At 33.7% G+C, this 23577-nt stretch overlaps 1 protein-coding gene across 2 annotated transcripts; it reads right to left on the reverse strand.

Annotated features, from left to right (window-relative positions):
* Positions 1-1767: 1767 nt before the first annotated feature.
* LOC126750343 (uncharacterized) lies at positions 1768-8707 on the reverse strand. 2 transcript variants are annotated; one of them, XM_050459919.1, is made up of 5 exons: positions 8473-8698; positions 8258-8417; positions 8005-8192; positions 2016-2258; positions 1768-1953 (listed from the first exon to the last, which is right to left on the reverse strand). In XM_050459919.1, the coding sequence occupies exons 3-5, from the start codon at positions 8060-8062 to the stop codon at positions 1844-1846; spliced, it is 411 nt and encodes a 136-aa protein (XP_050315876.1). In that variant the 5' UTR covers positions 8063-8192; positions 8258-8417; positions 8473-8698; the 3' UTR covers positions 1768-1843. The 2 variants fall into 2 exon arrangements, with proteins under 2 accessions (XP_050315876.1, XP_050315877.1); XM_050459920.1 differs by lacking the exons at positions 8005-8192; positions 8258-8417 and having other exon boundaries at positions 8473-8707.
* Between the last annotated feature and the right edge of the window lie 14870 nt (positions 8708-23577).

Genomic DNA, 23577 nt, shown 5'->3' on the forward strand with positions numbered 1-23577 from the left:
CCGCTATGGATTCCAACTTCATCTCGCACTGAAAGCATATGGATACTAAAACAGATTTGAAAAGTGTACACGAGTGGCAGAAATAATTTTTAAATTTAATTAATAATAAATTTACAATTTTTTTTTTTTAAATAATTACAACTAAGATGTAAAATAGCCTTTTTTCTTCCAGTGAATTATGAAAGAAGTAGTCTTGCCTCTCTGGGACAGAACAAGTGTGGCAGTAACTGTAAAAAAAATAATTAAACTGATTTTATAGCGTCTCTGTAAGACAAATTATAGACAAAAAACAATATTTTAAACTTGTTTAATTAATAAAAATATGGTTTTCTCACTATGGCAAAAAAGGGATTTTTTCCTAGAGAATGGAACTTTTACATCAATCATAAATGTATCATACTGTTTCGTCTAAATAATATATGGATCTTTCTTCCTCCCAATTTTTTAAAATTTTCTCCAAATATTCTATACGCTACCTGACAATTCAAGTACTTTCCATTACAGCAGCCCTTTTGTTAACCATCTTAAACTTAAATCCAAGTTTTATCAGGTATCTCCGCAAGGTTGAGGCTGAGAAATGTTTGTCCCTTGCCGATAAGGTGTACTGTGGTGTGGTTAACCATCTCTATGGTGAGAACCTCATTGTTTTTGTTTTTAGGATACACAACTTTCCTTAGCAATTTGGCAATATCCGTGTCAAGTCCCTTTAATTATCCTGCATATTTCCTTTTTTTTTTCTATCTTTAATCCCTGTTTTTACAAAACAGCATATTGTACTATAGGGAACCCCTGTTGAAAACGCTGTTTTCTGCAAAGCACTACAATCATTTGTGAACTGAGGATCATTCCTTAGATTCTTATAGACATTTAAACAAATTTGTTTGGCGTCTGTACTTAAACAATTATGTTTTAAAACTGCTTGATTTTCCCCTGTAGCTTCTACTTCCCTTGCGTCTTCCTCTGCTTCCTTAACACTAGAAAATTAACTGTCAGAACTATGTGAGTCTAAATCACTGTTGTTCAGATCACTCTTATTGTTTTCATCACAAATATTATTGTCTTTCTTGTGCACCCACGGTCTCCATAAACCCGCACAAACACTTTTCTCTTCATTTGCCAAATTTTCCTACCTATTTTCCCAGGGTCCAAACATTTTAAGGTCTTTAGGTGTAATACCAAAACAAATCCACAAACACAAATAAAAAAACGCATTTCCTCACAGTAAAAACTGCAAAAAATGTAGACGAATACAGACCAAATTCTATATTGTCCACTTTCATATAAAAAGTAAAACCGGCAAAACCCATCAAATAATAATCTCACATGACCCACCTCCCAACTATTAAAGGCGATAGACCCAATCTTAAAGATCTCTTTAAAAACACGACGAAAGTAAAAAAAAATTGAAATTACAGCTATAACATCAAATATTAAATATTTATAAATCAAAAACATGTTATTATTATTATTCGGGAAGTAGCGATGGGCCTTAGGGCTGGGCTATAAGGTGTGCCATAACTGTTACATCTGTTAGTTGAATATATTCCTTCCTCTTCTGAATAGTTCTTTTAGACAAGACTATTTCTAAAACATAAAATTTATTTCTCAAAATTATCACTGCCCATATTATCAGAAAACAAAATGCCAGTTCTATTCAATTTTATTTACTTTTCCGGTGCCATAGGATAAACATGTCAATTGTTAACAACAATCCCAGTACAGTTGCCAAATATAAATATAAAAAAGCTAGTCGAAAAAAAACCGAAATTAAACTAAAATAAATAATTTATTAGCACCTAAACTAAAATTATAAATAATTTACAAAATATTCGTTTTTTTTAAGTTACAAGACGAAATTGGTGCAACAGCAGGCGGAGATCAACTTGTGTTCCCTACAAGAGTTCGCGTGCAGGAAACTACAATCTGCATACTGACACTGATAAGGTAACCGATCTAAAAATGACAACGCTATAAAATCTATCGATTGTGTCAAATGTGACAGTTCCATTTCTTACCGTAGGGGTCGTTGGGGTCGCTACAGCAGCAAGAATCGTGAAACAGTTTTTCGCTGCAATATCCGTAAACCGATGAGTCACAGATCGGGCATCTTCGTCTTAAGAAATTACTGCTGAATGGTCCTAGTGAGCCGAAAGTTGCCGTGTTGAGTCCTTGTCTTAATCCGATGTTGTCAATAGTTGAAATAAACGGGCTTCTGATTGGGCTGGAGAAGGGCGTGTCGATAGCGTTGTTAAAAATGGCTAAAACATTAAGATTTAAATGTTAATTGTGGTGTAGATCTTGATATTTATTGTAAAAGTTAGATTATTATATTTTTGGCTATTACTTTGGCAATATTACATTTAGGCTAAGGAACTTTTTAAATTAGGATAAATTAAAAACATCTTTAAATTATTTATCAGAGGCATAACCAAAGTACAGTTTACACATAAGTTGTTCTATGAAAGGAAATGTTAAACGTCTTCTCTAGGTCACCAAAGGCATAAATAGAGAGAAACAGAGAGAGAGATAAACCCATCGTAGTTATTAGGGATACCACTGTGACAGCGACTACGACTCGCAAATTGAGTCATACATTTTCATCGGCAGCGACTTAACCTCGACTGTATACTCCAATTCTTGAACCTGTAATAAAACCACCAAGAGTCTGGAGAGAGACTCATATTAGGGATTAAAGAGTTACGAGAAATAGACGTACCTAACCCATGAGCTTCTCACTTCAACCGCGAGTACGACTCACGACTCTATTTTGTACGACTCACGACTCTACTCACTACAGCTCCATCTCGGCGACAGAGACTAAGATCGATTGTAACAACCTAACTATGAGCGAGTCACTTTTTATCAGTTTGTTTACTTAATGGATTCAAAAGCGCTCATTAAGTGCTCAATTATCAAAAAGGGACGTTAAATATGACTTAAAGCTAAGAGTATCAGTCGGGGTTTCGCTTAATAAGAGGAGGTCTTAAGCGATTTTGAAGTCATGATATAAAATTATAATGCCCCTATTAAATGCACAAATTCTATGCTGTACTCTTACAAATGATTATACCCTATATGTCGGAAAATAAGGTGAAATACAACAGAAAAATACGTCAAAATAGATCTTACCAAAGCACATTATATATGTATATATGTGCTTAATATCTTCTAATGAAAAATGTTGACAATTTTTTATTAAGAAGTGTAAACTATAGTGGAAAAATATAAAAGGGAGACACAAGCACCATAGACGACAAAACGCATCCTACCCTTGCTAAAGGAATATCCTTCATTGGATAGTGCTAGAAGAAGAAAAGGGATATCTGAGAGTCTTTTGGACGCTCAAGTGTCCGGGGTTTCCTTTTTTCCAGAGGAAAGGGGACTTAAGCCGTCGGCAAGTACCGGGGTTGGACATAACTGAGGCATATAACATCTTTACAATAGTCTCCAGTACTCATATCGACACGAAATTAACAAGCTCATCTAATCATTTTAAAAAAAAATCTGATTTAAATCTCAAAAAAATTGTTGGTTTTTCCCTCGGGGAGTTTATAAGCCGTGCTAGAGAAGGATCAGATCTCCCTCCAATCTCGAACATTACGCGATGAGCCATTAGATTTCTAGCTACTAAAGAGAGCAGACATGATTATCTTTAAACTATAAACAAATACTTCATTTATATGGTCCACTAATGAAAGCTTCGCATCAAAACTAAACCCCAAATATCTGACTCTCGAACTATATCTGAAGTGGCTTATTAATGATAAAGTAAACTGATTCAAAATTATCTACCTTACGTATAATAAAAAAGCCTTTTTTTACATCCAAAAAAAAATTGTTATTTTCACAGCATTTAGACGATCCAGATCATTCTGCAAAAGAATTTGATTAGAAATATATTCAATCGTTTTCCAAAACTTTAGATCGTTAGCAAATTTTAAGCATTTACTATATTGATTAAGTGTGGTGAACCATGGCCGCTTTGAGGAGGTGATAGACTTTTTGGAGTTTGCTTAATTTTTGCTTTTTTTGGTTGTAGCTAAAAAAGCCTCCTGCTTCAGACGATCAATTATATATTTAGATAGAATCTTCCTAATGTTTTCTATTGTGGTTTTTTAAATTTGGCAGCTTTAGAAATTGTATTGAGATTTAGTTGTTTTTTTTTTATTTTAGTTTAAGTTTTATAACCACTCTTTGTATAAATTTGATTATTTGTTTTTTATATATCTTTTAGAGTCCTGAGGATGATCTTATAGAGATCGACAAAATATATAGTGGATCGTCTGAAGTAGGTTTTTTTATCTATATCCAATAAAAGCAAAAATTAAGCACGTGGAAGAAAATCAAGAAAATTGCCAGAAAATTCAACATTAAAACTGCCTTCACTTCGAGGAGACAAATACGGGGTTTTCTGAATGCTTACTAGACATCAAGAACTGTGTATACTAGATCCTCTGTGAATGCGAAGAGTTATATATACGCGAGACAAATCGAGCACTGGTCAGGACAAAAGAACAAGGACCTTTACAGCAGAGGTTTCCAGATACATTGGACAAAAACAAATATTTTGTGCAAGGAGCAACATATGAAGATTCCTGGAAGCAATTTACATCACCCAAAACCAAGGAATCTTTAGCCAGGTTTCATATTTCCAACATCGGGAGACCCCTACGGTCAGGAGGCTGTAAGCTCTAATGCGCTTTAAGCAGGACCAGACATCATACACCTCTACACACCCCTCTAGTATATAGAATAGTTATTGATGTCCCAACCGAAACATCTTGCTACATTTAAAATGGAAGTTCGCAAATTAAAAAGTAACTGTTGTTGAGATATTTTGATTAAAATAAAGATGAATATGAGAATAATGGACTGCGCTAATAATACCTATATCATATTTTTTGGCAAGTAACTCTCTTAGATTATAGAAACAAAAATTTGCATAAAAATCAATATAGTAACTTAGGAGTAGTATATCCACATGTAAAACTCTTTAAATTTTTTCTGTAGGTACAACGATTGCTGAGATATTTTGGTTTGAATATTTACGTCAGAATGGCAGACTGCTGTAATAGTTAGCAGATGTCAGGTGGCTTCTTAAGGTTTAGCACTATAGATCGAGGGGATCTTGGTTCAGGTCTTACTTGGAATGTCGTCGCCGGCAAATGGTTGTGAACAACTCGAGATCCTACTCTGGTTTTGTTTAGTGTTGTGGAGACAACTCTTGCTTTATATTAATGATCTCACCACTCTTTATTGTTGAGGGAAAGTATACAGGGTGGTCCGGTTTCGATGGCGGAAAATTAAATGGCCGACGGAGAACAAAAAAATAATAAGTTTGCTATTATAAATAATATTCGAAAAATGATTCGTTAAAAAATTACAGGGTGTCAAAATTCTAATTAAAAAAATATTTTTTTTTTATTTTTCTTAAACCACTTTAGATATTTTAATGAAATTTGGCACGTTTAGACAGTTAATCAAGACGCATCTTTTTGTGCAAAAGTTATTAATTTTATTCACCAGAGGCGTGTGTGCGGGCCGATCTTTATACAATTTTAATTAATTTTAATTAAAAAAATGATGGGCCACTGTTTTTTTTTAAATTTCTAGTTCTAACTCTTAATTTACTTTTTATCGTACGACACACTGTTTGCGAGTACAAAAATAATTTTTTATAAATGCTGATTTTTTTTTTATTAAACAAAAAATATGAAAATACTAAATTTAATTAAAGACTAAATTATTCTGTTGGGTTCTAAAAAAGACACAAGAATCTGGATTCCGAAATTCAAATAAATAATGAATATAATAATGCCGGCAAGAAGTCAATGCATGCATAAAACAAAAGACGGTTTGTTTGTATTTTATTATGATAGTTAATTATTTAAGTAAGTCAAATTATTGCGTTGGTTAACTTATTAATTTTGCTATTGTTAACAGTGTTGTTAAAAGTATTGTGAAAAATGCGTTTTTCAAGTAATGAATACGCTGATATTCATTTCTGTTATGGATTTTGTGATGGAAATGCGGAAGCGGCAGTTCGTGAATATCGAAGACGGTATCCAAATAGAAGAATTCCAGATGCTCGCGTGTTCATTAGAACACATCAAAATTTTAGGAACTTTGATCTACGTGGTAATAATGAACAATACCGAAACCAGAGAAATAATAATAAAAATCGTGTACTACGCACTTTTGATAATAATCCAAGGCTGAGCTCTCGCAAGGCAGCTCAACAACTACAAATTCCTAAATCTCAAATATTGCGAACCTTACACGCTGACCACAGGCATGCATATCACCTACAGCCTGTTCAGCGTTTACACCCTGGTGATGCTGAAAAGAGAGTAAGATTTTGTCAGTGGCTTTTAAACTCAACAGAGGAAAATCCCGATTTTTTACACAAGATACTTTGGACGGATGAGTCTTGTTTTACAAGACGCGGAGTGATAAATTTTCATAACATTCAAGTTTGGGCACAACAGAATCCTCATGCAATCCGGCCAAGATCATTTCAAAATGAATTTTCCGTTGATGTTTGGTTGGGCGTTATTCGTGATAATGTTTGTGGTCCGCATTTCTTACCTCCAAGGCTAAACTCACAACTATTTTTGGAGTTTTTAAATAATAGTCTGCCGGACTACATTGAGGATTTACCCATTAATTTGAGACATGAAAGTTGGTTACAGCTGGATGGAGCCCCCCCACATTTTGGAATAGGTGTAAGAAACTGGCTTAATAATAATTACCCTCGAAGGTGGATTGGCCGGCTAGGGAGGAATGATATTAATGATCAAAATGGTATTGGACCAATACCCTGGCCACCCAGGTCACCGTATCTTAATCCACTAGATTTTTACGTTTGGGGAAACATTAAGGATAAAGTTTACGCTAATCCTGTATTTAACAGAGAGGAGTTAATCTTAAGAATTCAGGAAGCATGTAATGACATGCAAAATCAAAATTTTGTGGTACTGGCTGCAATAAACTCCTTAATAACTTGGTGTAGAAAATGTATTGAGGTCGGTGAGCTGCATTTTAAACAACTTCTTTAATTATTAATTGTTTTTATTTTGTTATTGTTTTTAAACGAATTAAATGCTCTTATGTGTTTTTATAAATCAGCATTTTTACTCGCAAACGGTGTGTCGTACGACAAAAAGTAAAGAAATGTTTTTTATTTTAAATTAAACAAGGATTTTATAAATAAAAGAAATTTAAAAAAAACAGTGGCGCATCATATTTTTAATTAAAATTGTATGAAGATCGGCCCGCACACACGCCACTGGTAAATAAAATTAATAATTTTTGCACAAAAAGATGCGTCTTGATTAACTGTCTAAACGTGCCAAATTTCATTAAAATATCTAAAGTGGTTTAAGAAAAATAAAAAAATTGATTTTTTTAATTAGAATTTTGACACCCTGTAATTTTTTAACGAATCATTTTTCGAATATTATTTATAATAGCAAACTTATTATTTTTTCGTTCTCCGTCGGCCATTTAATTTTCCGCCATCGAAACCGGACCACCCTGTATATGATTTGCAGATAATATTCTTGTCGAGCTTGATAGCCTTCGGCCTGTGTAATTTCGCAAAGGCCTTTGACAAGATAAATTCCAGAAAATCTTTGTTTCCAGAAAGTATATAGAATGGGTTTCCACCTCGGATTTTTTTGATAGGCATTAATTTTTAGAATATAATGGTAAAGTAAAAGCAATTCTTTTTCTGGGGTTTCTATATTGATCAAAAATCATCACATTCTTAAGAGTATCGGTAATCCGCTACTTAATTCGCTTTTACAACTAGATATTTGCCAGAGTAGGTATAGTAATTTGATGGCTGCAAGTTTTGGAGGGCAGAAAACTATTGTATCGAAAATTATAATTTTAAAAACTCAATAAATTAAGAATACTGATTCAAAAATCTACTTCTCTTCATGTATGATAATTTACATTTTTTCAGAGATAAATATATTTCCATTTTTACAATTAACTTACTTGTAGTGGAAACTGTCCAACCAAACACCAGAACCAACAAAACAGTGATCAATGCCATTATTCGTGATTCTAATCTTCTTCACTTCTCACCGAAACTAAACTATTCGAACTGAAGAAGTTGCCATTTAAAGCCTCAAGAAATTTGCATCTCATCTAACTGTATCAACGTACTGCCCACTGGTCTGAAGCTGCCAAAAAGTTGGCCAAAGATCGAAAAATGAAATGTTGGCAAGTTCTGATTTAGTATAATTACCTAACGGGATCCTGAATTCATACTTTTGGAAAATAGATTCAGCTGAACAAAACTGATTTATGATTTTTTTCTGCGTATGGCGATTGTAAGCGTGTCCGATCCGTGATTGGAAAGTAGCGTTAACAAGGTTCTTAGATGAACTCGGCAATTTCCTGTAGTTCTAATTTTTTGTAAAATATTTAAGACCGTATTAAATAGGGCAAATAAAAGATTACCTTGAAGAAAATTCATTGATTTTGTAGGCAACATGGCATCAACACTCAACGTGTCTTACAGCAGTAAGTTCAGTGTTCACTCTCAGGCAACAACAATTGAGTATTCCCAGCTGTTATCTTTTATTATCCTGGGTTTGTATTTTATTTTTATGCTGATTACACAATATGGTTTGTTGCTTACGGCAGCCTATCCATTTATTTAGTCATACAGTGACCTGAAATAATGGGCGAATATGAATTGAATAACCTTAAATGAAAACAAAATCCAAAAGATAATTTTTTTATTGAATATTGTAGTGAGCAGACTCTGGATGAAGCTGTAACTTGATGTTCATCTAGATTCAGGATGGACCTTTCGATCGCATGTTGCTAAAGTCCTAATTATTAAAATATATATTCCTAATACGAATTTTGTCCATCTTAGTCTTGGCTTGTACGGTCAGGGCTGCATATTTAACATACTACCACTCCGTAATCACATACGAGGGTCGTTCAATCACAATCGTTTAGAAAATCGGAGAGATGGAGCTTGTAGTGTTGAAGAATAGTGTTTCTTAGTTAGCAGCACTAATAAGCAGAAAACTATCAAAGTTTCAGCTTCATCCGTTACGTAGAACCGTAACTGTTTACCTAGTGGGTATAACATTTCAAAGGTTTACACTGAAAGAAATCAAAGCTGAGTGGTGTTTTTTGAACTGTTTATAATTGGATAAATGAGTTTAAACATGTCCGTTCGTCTACAAAAAAACATCATTCGGGACGTCAAGTGATCCTGGAATTAAAGTGTGCGAAATAATTGAGGTCACCGGCATATTACAAGGTGTCGTCTTTCACTACTTGAAAAAAAAGGTGATAACAGATGAGTATCATGCATCGTTAATGAACCTGTTGAGCGGGAAAATCAGAGAAAAACGTCCACATTTAACATAAATATTTTCTGAGTAGTTTAAAAAAAAAATTAAGACATAATTTGTTTTCTATGAAAATGGTAGAATCAAAGGCGTAAAATTGCTTTTCTAAATCAACAAAAGTCAATATGTCAGAATGGAAATATTCTTGTAAAGGAAATTTTAAATTGCAATTTGTACGTGTTAATTAACTTTGATAGTGTAGCAAATGTAGCATCGTATAAAAAATGATTTTATTGCACAAGAGAATGGAAAGGCATTTCTCAAAATATCCAACAAGTGAAATATGTGATATTTGTATGTAAGGGAAGCAGTCAAGGAACTCATTCAAGAGGATAACAAAGAAGTTATAAATATTTGGTAATGTATTTCACGTAATGTTCGTGGAGCTTTAAATTCTACCTTAGTGCTATGAAATATTTTTTTTTTATAGATTATCAACAAGAGTGAAACATTTCAAAAATATATGTACTACATTGTCATAGTTGAAAATTAATTTCAAAGACTACCAATAAGATTAAGATGGTGAAGAATATACAGGGTGGCGCACCGAATACTTTCCACCCTGGTTTTCTCTAAGATTTCGTAAAAAATCAAAAAACGCTCGCTCTCGTCGATTTTTGATTTACCAAAAATCCCAACTCGGGGGTGGCAGGTCCCCTTAAAATTTTAAATGGGAACTGGGGCACTTGACCCCATATTTTTTATACCTCATTTTCAAGGTCTTTTCATATGGTTTATAAAGTTTTAACTTGCTGTTTTCAGATGCTGTGATATCACTGCTTGTCAACATTTTTAAAAAGGATTTTGTTTTTATTTATTAATTTAACAACTGTAAGAATAAGCTGATTCGAGCTAAGGTAATAAATGATACTCAGACGACCTTTCAAATAAAAATAAATTCTGGGTTGTCAATGAGTCGTTCACTCACAGTTTCGAAACACTGTAAACGGCGGTCATTATTATCCTGGTTCCTGCACCTTTAAATCCTCTGGACATTTCTACGTGAAATATCTGATATTTCAGTCACTTTCCTTGTACTGAGTGTAGGATCGATTGCCATATGACCCAAAACTGCAACGTGTACAGCTTCATTTAGGACTAAATTTATCACATTTCTAGGTTTGTTTGAAACTGATCCTATTTCATGAAATTTTTCCACTAAGTTTATGACGTATGTATGCGATAAGTGTGCATCTGGATGTAACTCATTGTAGGACAATGCAGTTGCTTTAACACAATCGTTATTTCTAAAGAAAATTGAAATAATTTCAAGTCTCTCTTGAAGCGTATAAGTCATTTTAAGACAAAACGAAAATATGGCAAAACTTAAAATTCATCAAACTTAAACTCATATATTCAATTTAACCGATTCTTAAGGTAGACTAATAACTTGCAATATTTTGAACAGCATGGTAATAGTTCAACATTCCAAAGTACTATTGTAATAATATTGTTATTTTGGGCATTGAGACTACTATAAAGTATAAATGTATGAGTACTGAGTACATTAAATAAAAATTGACAAATTTGTTTAATATTAGATTTCTTATAAAAAATCAGAAGGGCTTTAAAAGAGCTGTTTTATAAAAAAAATCAGGCTTCTCATCATTAAGTAACATAATTAAATAATAAGCATTTTAATCAAAAAAAATGTGTTAATATTTGCTTAAGTTTAAAGATTTTGACATGCTGTCAGTGAAAGAGGATGATAGTAGCAACTTGAAACTTGGCTATTATAATCAGAATAAAATTACCTTTAAAATGTGGTATCACTCGACCCCTATTTCCATTTAAAATTTTAATGGTATTAAAGGTTTATAAATGCGAAATTATTTTCGGAAATCTCGAAGACATTCGGGGTAGAAAGTTTTTGGTGCGCTACCCTGTATGTATCACATATATAAAAAATGTCTGTTAGCAAAAACGAATAAAAGTCGAACATACCATACCAAAATCACCTGAACAAAATATAGAATCCAAGTAAGGAAAAAGTGGCAGTTACCCGGAATGTTGTCATACTATAAAGAATCAACCACTTATTTAAAATTTATCAGGTTATTTAAAAGATTATCATCTCGATAACAGTGACGTATGCAAGTACTAGAGGAAACAATGAAAAGCCCTATGGATGTCAAAGTGTAAGAGTCACCGGTGATCAGCAAATCCCTCGCATAATGTGGAATATCGAAAATTTATGAACTTGCCTTGGTGTTTTTCTTCCTTCTTCCTTCTACTGACATCAAATTCGAACTTTTTAACTTCTCGGCTCTTGAGCCGTTATTTACGCATCCAACAATAATTTTCGTATATTATCATCTTCATATTGGATCCGCCATTTTGTTTTTCGTAATTTTTAGGTTAAATTTGAAATTTGCGACCTCGAGAACATAAGTATAGAAATTTTCAAATGAATTCATTTAGATTTTAGTTTTTGGCCAGCTTTTTGGCTGTTTCAGACCGCTATGTACTGAGGCCGTTCAACGCCCATTTTATTACGATTTAATTTATAATTTATTTCTTTTGGGCGTTGTTTTTTTCGTTAATTTTATGCGGTCCAGTGCCGGCCGATGGTTCCTAACGGGTTCTTTTTTTAAATATATACAATATTTAATTCTTGATTTGGTGTGAATCATCTGGGATTTTTATTTTACCTTGACGGTTATTATTGCCCTTGCCTGAAAAACCATCATTTCATCAAGAAAAATATTACCATCAACTAATAAAAATCTTTAACAAATTATAACATAGATTCTAAAAAAACAGTAAATCTATAATTAATTAATGAAAAGTTAATTTGCCGTTTTTTTTTATTTTCTTTTATTAGTATTGTATTTATTTAACCTCAGTGCTAACTAGAGTATAAGTAGGTAAATTCGTTGGAGAGCTCTTGTCATATTTGTTGATTGATTAGAAAGGTTTTTTTAAATAATAGTTTATTTCAGACCTTTAAATAGTTACAAACTGGCACCAAGCTTAACAGTAATTTTTCATTCTAAACCTAATAAAGATCGTACTTATTTCTAACAAATTTATATATAGCTTTTTGCCTATAATTATGTATAATATATTCCTTATTTATTTTCGGTTTTATTTAGTCATTTAATTTTAGGTACTTCTTAGGGTTTAAAAAATCTTTTTTAAGAATTCTTGAATTGAATTTCAACATTTCTACAAATAGGAAATTTTATTTACTTTTATTTTTCTTTATTAGGGCAGTTTTACTTAAGATTTTCATTTGCTATCTTAATAATTGTATATAACTGTACACTTAGAATTATATTTTATTTTGTATATAAGTTTTACTTGTTCAAGTGTTTTGAAAATTTTTTATTTTAATAAATCACACATTCTGTAAATTTTTCCACTTAGTGTTCCTGAATTTATTGAGAAGATAGTCCTTATTGCCTTATTTTGGACTCTTCTGCTCCTCGAAATTCAGATGGCGCTAAGAATGCAAAACTATTCAAACTAACTTTTACGAAGGCTGCACGAACTGTCCAGCATCAAATTATGTCATATAAAATGCGGCCATGGGACTTCCGCGCCATCCCTCACCCAGTCAACACGCTTTGTCTTTTCCAATTTCTCGTATCCCTTTCCTAGACCCTTTTCTACCCCCTGCCGTTGGTGGCTGAACCTATTCACACCAATAACCAAGCCGAATGATGCCGGACGTATCATGAGAGAGGCAACAACGTGCAACAGTTATAAACTTACCATTGTGAAAGGCTTAATTAATTATTGCGAAATCTTCGATTCGAGGACCAGGGTACATACCCGACGGCTTCACCCGAATAAGCTGGCTAAATGCACCGATTTTAAGCACAGGCGAATACTGCCCTGGTTAGGCAAGTTGTCTTATAACTGCTAAATAGTAGTTTTGAGAAATCTCTCATTTTAATGTATTTGTATGCACTTGTTTTACTTATTTAATCCGAATATTTTTTTTCTGAAATATATGGTAAAAAAATAATACTATACGTCAATTTAGTGTTAGGCTTATAACTCTCTTTATTTTTCAAAATATTTGTAGTTAGGACAATTTAAACTACAGAAAAATTCTAAACTCAAATATCGCAAGTGAAATAATACCATATTATCGCAACAATGCGAAATAATACCAAATCAAATAATAGCAACTCTAGAGACTAAAACAACTTAAACAAAAATAGATGACAAGGTACATATACAGGGTGTTAAGTTGATTATTTGCTAAATTGAATTGGCTAAAAGAAGAAGACATTTTTTAACTCTTCTTTCGGCCAATTAAATTTGCCAAATAATGCACCAAACACCCTGTAATTTTTAAAACTATTCATTTTCAGTTCATGTGACCAGAATCATCAATTATTGAAATCGGTAGATTTTCCCAAAATAAAAGCCCCTCCTTTAATTTACTGATTAAATTATTTTTTCTAATTAAATTAATTCCCTTAGGAGCATTTCTTTGTTTTGGCGTGGTTAGCTCATATTTGCAAAACTTAGCCAAAAATATATTGTCCAACTGCTTAGGTTCATCAGAAAATGTTTCTTTATAATATAAAAATTTATAACCTCTTTCAAAATTTATTTGAATTATATTTTTTAAATAAACGCGATCATTAAGTTTCTGTCGCTTCTGCTTTGAAGTAATCATTAAAAGTAAAAAAAATTATTTACAGTCATTTCCAAGACATTAACTTTCCTTGAATTGGCATTGTGAACTAAGTCCCTAAAATCAGTAAAATCATAATTTTTTTTTCTTAAGGGACAATTCAACTTGGTGGTGAAATGAGTCTGCTGACATGAACGTGTGACCCGATTCGAAAAATTTTAACTCTAGTGCTTCCAAAGCAAGTTCCTTAGAATTAATAACATATATGAAAAATGATAATAGCGACCAATTTTTATTTTGGCTGGAACAATTATCCAACCAAATCACAATTTTTTTAAAATCTCTATTGGCCAAAAGAAAAGTATAAAAGGTAGAGATAATCTCATGCATTGACCGTCCTGCAATGCCCTTAGGCCATATGACAGCCCATGGATTATAGTTGCTTTTTGCCCTAACAGGAACGAAACTTTCATTGAAGGCAATGATACGTGAGGTGAATATAATTTTCTTAAAGGTGTCCAACCGAGGCAGCATAATTACCTAAAAATGTTAATATATAGAACGATTAAAATATAATTAAAAGAAGCCAAGCTACACCTTCTGAAGATCGGCAGATACAATCAGTTCCTCAATGTTTTTTTCTCTTTGTGCATCACCGTCATATTCTTTTCTGGCTTTGCAATCCTTTTCTTTGTGTTCATTATACTTTGTGCAGGTTTCACATCCATCGGAATCATTTTCACAATCATCAGGGTGAGATACTAACTCTTTATCCGAAATTTTTCACAACTCCAGCATTCCTCGTTATCAAGGTTTGAAAATGAAATGTAAATTTCAGCAACTACTTTTCTATAAAGTTCGTAAAAAAAGTTGGCATCATATTTATGCTTATAATCTTCATACATGTGTTTGATTGAAATGTCACTTGGTAGGTATTTACGGTTTGGTGCATGCTCCCTGCTATAGTGGGATATGGTCGGTCAAAACGAATTAATATGTTCAACTATTGTTACTCTATCAACTTTATTGGAAGCAAGGTGCCCTCTTTTATCAGATCAGGTTTTAATTTAGAAGGATTAACGCTTCTTACGTTTTGTAAAATTCTGTAATTTGTTTCTGAAAACCCACGAGTTTTTAATAGAAATACCTTGCACACATTTATCGCTTCACCATTATTATTTTTTTTTAAAATAGGTATATGTGTAAGTTCTTTTTAAATCATTATATTTAGCTGTAGGCCTCTTTTTTATTGATTTTTTAATGCAGCCGCTAACAAACAAGTTTTGTTCATTTTTTGACATTTGCCTGAATTGCTTATTAATATTTTTTTGTCTTTCATAAGTTATGTTTTTATAGCACTTTAAGTGACATTTACAAGATCCCGGAACAAAATGAGATGCTGCATACTGCTGCATTTTATTTTTTTTTCGCATCGCAGGTCCTTCATCATATTTTTTTCTTTTTCGTAACGAGCCATCTTTCGTGTACAGTCCAGTAAGCTTCGATCTGGTATTACCACTACTGCTGGCTCCCGACATCTATTATTAAATAAACATTTATAAAAAAACATGTCGATAATAATTAATATTAATACTTAAATCTTAAGCTATATATTACTTACCGTAAATATCTATTATTTATTATATAAATATCTTGCTCGATTACTCTTACTTATGTGTAACTTATCGTTTACTGCGTTTAATTTTGTTTTAAACGTTACCGAAGTTAGTTTAACATACATAGCCAGAAATTAGTTTGGTTTGGTTTGTGGTTTTAATGGCTTCTGCTACGAGGCAATCTGCCAGCATGATTTGGAGATTCGGGAAAACTGTCGGGTATGTACCCTGTTCCCCGAATCGATATTTTCCCAATTTTTAATACTGAAATGCACGGTGACGCCTCCCCTACGATGCATCCGGCATCATCCGGCCTGGCTACCGGCGTGAATAGGTTCAGCTACCACTGGCAAAGGGCAAGGGCAGGAAAGGGTCTAGGAAGGGTTCCAAAGGATAAGAAAGGAAAGAAAGACCACGTGTTGACTGGGTGCAGGATGACGCGGAAGTGGGCTTGATACTTTCACTAAATTTACTGCTTAAAGGCACGTTATATCCAACGGCAAGGGGTAGGAAAGGGTTTAGGAAAGGAATCCGAAGGATAGGAAAGGAATAGAACGACCACGTGTTGACTGGGTGAAGGATGACGCGGAAGTGAAGAAATTAGTTGTTATTCAATAGAAACACAAGTATTAATTTAAGGTTATGTACAATCATTTTGGCGGGAAGTCTGTCAACCGTAAAAATAATTGTCATGCTAGGCAAATTTGTCCTATGTGAAGCAGTTAGGACATTGAACCTTAAGATATCAGTTATTTTGCTAAAGAAATATGTCCTATATGTACAGATAGGACTTTTTCACGACAATTCGTTTTAGGAATCCTTGCAGTTTCTGCAGTAAGGCCAAAATAAATAGTAGTATTTCGGATATTTCAAATACACATAGGACTTTCTCGTTTATTAGGCCGAAAGGTTATTGCCATTTACGTGCAAAACTGTTTTCACCAACCGTAAAAACCATTTTTTGCAGTTAGGACAACTTGCCTTAGCAGGGCAGAATAACCCAAAACAGGACAAGACAAATGCGTCCATTTTCCATAGTTTTTTAGCCTGCACAAGCTTTCTTTTTACTTCTACCGAAAAACCTTCATTAATCAAATTTTCCGAAAAATCCTAACAAAATTGATCTATTCTCATATTTCGCACAATATTTTTCCAGTTGTTTAGATCAGAGTTTTGTGTGTCAGCTGTGATTAGTTTTCGTTTGGGAGTGCTGATACCTGGGATACAGGAAATTTCTAAAAAAGCAGTTAATTATATTATTGTAAAAGAACTGAGATATAAATAGTTATTGCAATAAACTTTTTTTTATGATAAGTGCAAATGTTAACAACAAAAGTGAGAAATGGATTCTAAGAAGAAGCTGTTATGTTAAATCTGTGGACGGCAAAAGACACAGATTGCCTAGTTTTTTAACAGGCCCAATATGTTTAATACTTGGTTTCTAATTCTCAAGCCTTGAAACCATGAAAATGTCAGTAATAAATAATTCTATGCATGTTAAAATTATTTTACTTCACATTTATTCAAGCTTAATTCAGTGAGGGGTCAAAATTATACCAGGGATAAAATTAAACTAGATGCCATACCCTCAGTTAACCTCCCAGGCCTAATAAAGGTAAGTTAGAATGGTCTAACAAATGACCCCACCAGAGGTGTAAACACTAAGCCTAGTTTATTGATAAACTGCTTGCGTTACTCTCTCATTAATTTTGGATATATTTGAAATTATTGTATATATCTTTACTTGTTTGAGTACAAGATGTAAAGGACATTCCATTTAAAAATGTCTTTTTCAGATCAGAATTATAAAGAACTGACCACTTTTAATCACATAGAGCAGCAGCTGACAACCGAATATGCTGATTGATTGAAAGTTAAAAACTGCACCCAGGTCTTTAGTAATACCATAGGATACTAGACGGATAATATGGCAAAATGTAAGATTTTATTTCTTTTTCAATAATTTTAAAAATTAATAATTCAAAATGTGCTTTCTATTTCTAGATATTGGATTACAAAATAAATTACCCACTGAAGCTCAATACGGCGAGCAGAATTCATATTGTCCCTGTAAAGACTTATTGACGGCCTCAATGTCAAAACATACTCAAAATGTGACACCAAACCTGAGCAATTTCGGATCCTATACAAATCTTGGAGTGTTACATTTTTAAAGGCAAATAGAAAAATGGAAACTCCTGTAAATTTTACTTTTAACATATTTACTTACTGCCTCCTTCATTACTAACTTGTTGATAGTTATTCAATTTATAATATTTACTAAGGAACACGACTCGTGAATTGAGTAGGGAGTAATTCCTTGGTGAATTAATTACATCATTATTGATCGTATACATTTACCGTAACCTTTTGTAACACTCTTTATAAATTCTCCTTCATACATTTTACTCTCTTCTTTCTGGTGCTGCAATTTTTCCTGTTAGTACTACTCTCCCTTTAGGGAACACTAAGCGTCCCGAACGTTTTTATAGGTTGGTTTCTAATGTTAAAATTTGATATAACTCTTTCGTAACCAGGTTGTTCCATGTCATAAATGTCATCTCGGCAAATAACGTCTGGATAACTAAACCGGTTAAGAAGGTGTGCAGTCATACCTCACTTGCAATGCCATCAGACCTAATGCCAAGAAAAATATTTAACACAAGTTGATGGAATTAGAGAAAGGAGACATCTGAGTATATTCAGACGGCTCCAAAACGAATTTTGGAGTAGTAGCTCGAATATAATGCACTAACCCAAGAACAGAAATATCTACCTGCCTTGGGAAACAGTCATCAAACTTTCAAGCGGAAGTGCATATGCCATTGAAATCTGTGCAGGAATGATTAACCGCATGCAGCTTGAAAACAAAACTATCAAAATCTACAGCGATAGTCAGCCAAAGTGAGCTGCAAATACGAGCTCATATTGCTTAAAGAAAGAAACAAAAATTCTGGGCTTACAGGAATTGAGCGGGCTGCTTGACAAAAGAGAAGTAATCCAACCTGATAGGTCTAGAACCAGCATTAGGCATTGTCTACAATACGGCAGAACACACAATCATAACCATGGTGCATATAGCGCAAAGCGCTACTAGGACACAACCATGCGAAAGCTTTCATACCGGACGCAACAAGGAAGGTAACAGATACCATAAGGGAACTTAACAGGAAGGACTTAAACACTTACCGGCCACTGTAGACTACGTCACCACATGAATAATAGGATTAGTTTGGCGAAAGTCGCCGAATGCAAATAATGCATGGATGAGGAAGGACGACACTGCAGAGCACATCCCATGCAGATGTCGGGCACTAGAGAGACAATCAGGCAAACCATCTTCGGCAATGCCTTACCTCAGACGGAAGATATTAAGAATGCTTCTGCCAATCAAATTATCGTATTCTTAAACAGGGCACACATGACTGGGAAAGTATAAACACTCACAACAAGCCTAACCCAAAGATAACCAGGGAGAAAATCTTTCTTACCAGTCTCTTCATCGGCTATCTTGAGTACCCCGATTCTAGCGTTAGCCGACTGATGCAGCTATTGAATTTTTTAAAACTTTCTGCGGAAAATTTCAGGTATTTGTCCAGATATTTGCAAATTTTTAGTTACACAATGTGCCAGGACAGACTCAGGTGGAGCAGTAAACAGGTTTTGCTGCACTTTACCGTATGGACTCTTTCGGCCATTAAATCTTTCGGACATAAATCCATCGAATATCAAATCAGCCTATGGTAGGATTTGCCTCAGCTCAGCGTTTTGGGGGTTTTGATAATAAGGATTGTAAGGAGCCAGTCGGTTAAAGTAAGTGACCCGAGTTTTACCATGCGGCGGCTTTTGTATTCTGTAAAAAACATCAGAACTTTCTACGGCTCATTCCTGGATAGTTGAAGTTTCGGTGACAGATCTTTTCATCTCTTAAGGTCATAAAAGCCAAGTCACCGGTATTGTACCTCTTATCATTGACATCATATCCGTAACCAAACTTCAGATCACATGGGAGACGGAGTTCTTTTCCCATCACTATTCGAGTTGAAGACTCTTCTGTGAGTGGATGACTGATGGATGAGATGGAAGAAAGCTATTCCAGTATCTTTGGTAGGTAGAGACTACTTTGGTCAAATACCGATTTCTACTTATGCGTTCCACCACATCATCTAACTGCGGGTGTAATGTAGTAGTTCTCATTTGGTGATTCCAAACATCAAAGCCTTCTGCTTTCTCTGCGCCCATTATCTGCCACACATACAAAGCATGTCCTCCACTAGCCTCTTATATCTGCCTTGGTAAAACTTTTGGTAATTATTTACAATACGGTTTTCAGTTTTTTTACCAATAAACAATATATATATATATTTCTTGTTTAAGCACTTTTTGCTGATAATAAAGTTTATAGATGTGCTGGCGGAAATACGATTTTGTCCTTTTTTTTGTAAATAAAAGCCTATTTTTAATGCAAAAAACAACCAAACTTACGGCATTCAAAATAAATGGCACTGTTACCCAACAGTGTGATCACTTAAAAATGTAATTTTAAGGCGTCCGCCTTAAAATTACGCTTTTGGGCACTAATTCCCTATATGACGAGATATTGTTTCGGTTTTTCCTAAAGGTCTGTCTCTTTCCTAGGTCTTACTTTTAAAAATACTCTAGAAAAATGTAGAAAACCAACAGGTTCCAATAAAATTGGCAAAATTTTGTAAAACGCTCGTTCTGTTTCTGTCTATCTCTTTTCTTCTCATTATAAAGGTGTGATTTATGTCTTAGATTACATGGCTAAATATATAATATTTAGCCATATATAGAGTGAGCTGACTGTTATCTTGAAATAAATAGCTTTGTTTTGGTTCCTGTTAGAATCGTCCTAGAATTCTTTTGCACATGCGCAGATTGTTTTATGCATTTTGGTTAAATTAGAATTGATTCCGAATTGAAAGTTTGGTGTTTTGGTTTTTTTTTGGACCGGTTCAGAATTGTCCTAGAATCGTCCAAAAATCCCTGCTCCAGATTAGGGATCAATTCAGAATCAGGCAGTTCGCACATGCGCAAAAAATATATCCTTACAATTTTACTCGACTTCACCAAATTTGAGAAGAAGAAGTAAATAAGTTATTTTTTATGCTTTGTTAATGTTTATTGTTTTTCTTGTAGATAGATTTCACTTAACCTAAGAATTATCTATTGATTTTTTTTTTAATCTATTGACATTTTTATTCCAGTCCTAATGTTTAAAAAAATATAAAGGTCCAAAACCAAAGCAATAAGCAATATTCAATATTTCAAAACAAGTTGTGTTTAGTAAATAAACAATCAGAATCAGCTGTTTACCGTCAGTGCGACAAGCGTTCGGGTTCCATACCATGCAGAATTGAAACGGAAGCGATTCCGGATTTTACTTTACGGCGCAACGAGTTCTGCGCAGTTCTAGAATCATCCCAAAATCGGAACCAAAACAAAGCTTATAATTGCTGAGTGCTTTTATAACAAAAACAATGGCCTGTGACACTTGTAGTCTTATAACGAGGGAGTTTTTAGTGATAAGTTCCAATCGCCGAAGACTGGTGGATTTTTTATTGAACTATGGTGTGTTGACAGGATCTACTAACTGTAACACCCTAACTGGTTGGGTTGGGATGAGTTGCGTTGAGTTGGGATAGGTCGGGTTGGTATAAATCCTTTTGAGTTAGGACGTCGATGTGCTCGACATTAACGAGACCTCTATATACTTTTTCATGCGAATAGAATCTCAAAATGTTAGAAAATATAAAGACTACGAACCTCTGCATAAGGGATGAATTCTTCACCGCTTCAATTAGCTTGTGTACAATTAATGAAACCCGTTCACCATTATAATGTGTTAACACTGCTATTATTTTAGCAGATAGATATAGATGTCTTCCGTGTTTGCTCTTCTTATATGTATAGGATACACTTTTTAGACGTGCTTGTTTCTTATTACTTACATTGACCTTTAGCGTAATAATTATACATATTATAGAAAATATACACAATTTGGCAACGGCGAGTTCATATATCAAAAGTTGACAATGTAATTATCAATAGCAACATCAAATAGTCTAGATTTGTATGTCAATATGGCAACATCGCCCTAGATCAGTGAATACTATGGAAGTATGATAAAGGTAGAATGTGCATAGACCACTGCGCATCCAATTTATCCAATTTTAGGGAAGTATATGGGGGGCCGCCATTTGTATACAATGGTCTTCCCCTTCAGCTGATCAGCTGTTTTTGACAATTAATTTTGTTTGTTTTGAATTAGAGCAGTTGAGCTTATTTATTTTGTTCTTTCTTTTTACAAATCGAAATTTCCATATATTTTTTTGTATTGGGTGTATGTTAGTTTTTTTTATATTTCTTTAAATTTATACGAGTTATGTCACAGTCCCTTATGGAGAATGCTGACCATTGCTTATGCTTAACTTGCTTTTTTACTCAAATAAATATCCACCATTTGTAATTTTTAGTCAGTCAGTTGAAATTGTAGCTACGCTAAGTTTGTACGAAATAAATATTGTATTTTTTAAAAAGGCGTTTGGCATATTCGAATAGTTAACTGGCGCAGTCGGTAGTATTCGTGTAAAGTCGTTCTATCGTAGAAGTCTTTTAAAATCACGGATTCGAATTTACGGTTCGCTAAGTTCGACGGTACATCGGACTTTTAAGAACATTGTGAGCTGTATAAACTGTGATCTGGAAAGTGGTTAATCGTTAAGTGCTTTTTGGATTGCTGGGAAACTGCCACTACATAGGGCAATTTCGCAAGGATTGCTGCTTCGAGTAGGACTACATTGCCTCTGGAAGGATCATCCTTATAGGACCGAATATGACCAGAATAATAAGCCTAGGAATATTAATGTAAGTGCAATTTGAATTGGAAACTTGTTTTAATGTCAGAGCTTGATGATATAATCGAAGAATTAAATGTTTTAAAAATAAGTGAACCTTCAGCTGACTCAAGTACTAAAAATCAATTATTCAATCCTATTGAAAGTAATTTTAAATTAGAAATCGATAATTTAGTAGTAATTAGTGATAACAATTATTCTGCATCGACTTCTCAAGAAAATAAATTTCTTTCCAATAACGGTAATACAAAAGCATCAATAATGAGTCAATTCAAACCGGAATATCTTAATTGTGTTCCGACATTCGATGGAAATCCTAACGATTTACATCGCTATCTATCAACTTGTGAAAGTCTTATAACTAATTTTTATAGGGCATCAAACCCAGCTGATTTTCAAAATATCTTTTTGTTAAATTGCTTAATTGGAAAACTAACCGGACAAGCAAAAGTTATCATAAATATACAAAACGTTACAACTTGGGACGATTTGAAAGATACTTTAAGGCGTAACTTTGCGGATCAACGAGACGAAACATGTCTTAATAGGGATCTCGTCATGTTGAGACAAAACAATAATGAACAACCTAGCCAATTTTACGATAGAGTTCTTCATATTTTAAATCTTTTATGCTCTCATATTGATATAAACGAAAACAGCATTGAAGGAAAAAATACCAAAAAACAGTTATACAATGAACTAGCTTTAAAAACTTTTCTCTCTGGCCTAAAAGAACCCTTAGGGACAACTATTCGATGCATGAGACCTTTGAATTTAGCTCAAGCCTTACAATTCGTGACTCAAGAAAATAACACTCATTATTTTCAAAACAACATAAGACAAAATCCTCAAATTAAATCAAATAATACATCTCAACCCCAACAAAATAGAACGCAACCAATTTATAGTCAAAATAGACCCCAACCTTTTTCTTATTTTAATAATCATCAAACCCCAATGCCAAGGCCAAATATTTTTAGACCTCCATCTGGAAATCTTAACCTTTTCAGGCAAAATTATTTTGGGAATAATTTCCAACGAAACCCTGGAAATAGTTTTCAACGATTCCCTTTCCCGTCGTCTAAAATTTATCCCAGACCAAATCA

Source organism: Anthonomus grandis, chromosome 2 (genome assembly GCF_022605725.1).
Source record: "Anthonomus grandis grandis chromosome 2, icAntGran1.3, whole genome shotgun sequence".
Classification (NCBI taxonomy): Eukaryota; Metazoa; Arthropoda; class Insecta; order Coleoptera; family Curculionidae; genus Anthonomus; species Anthonomus grandis.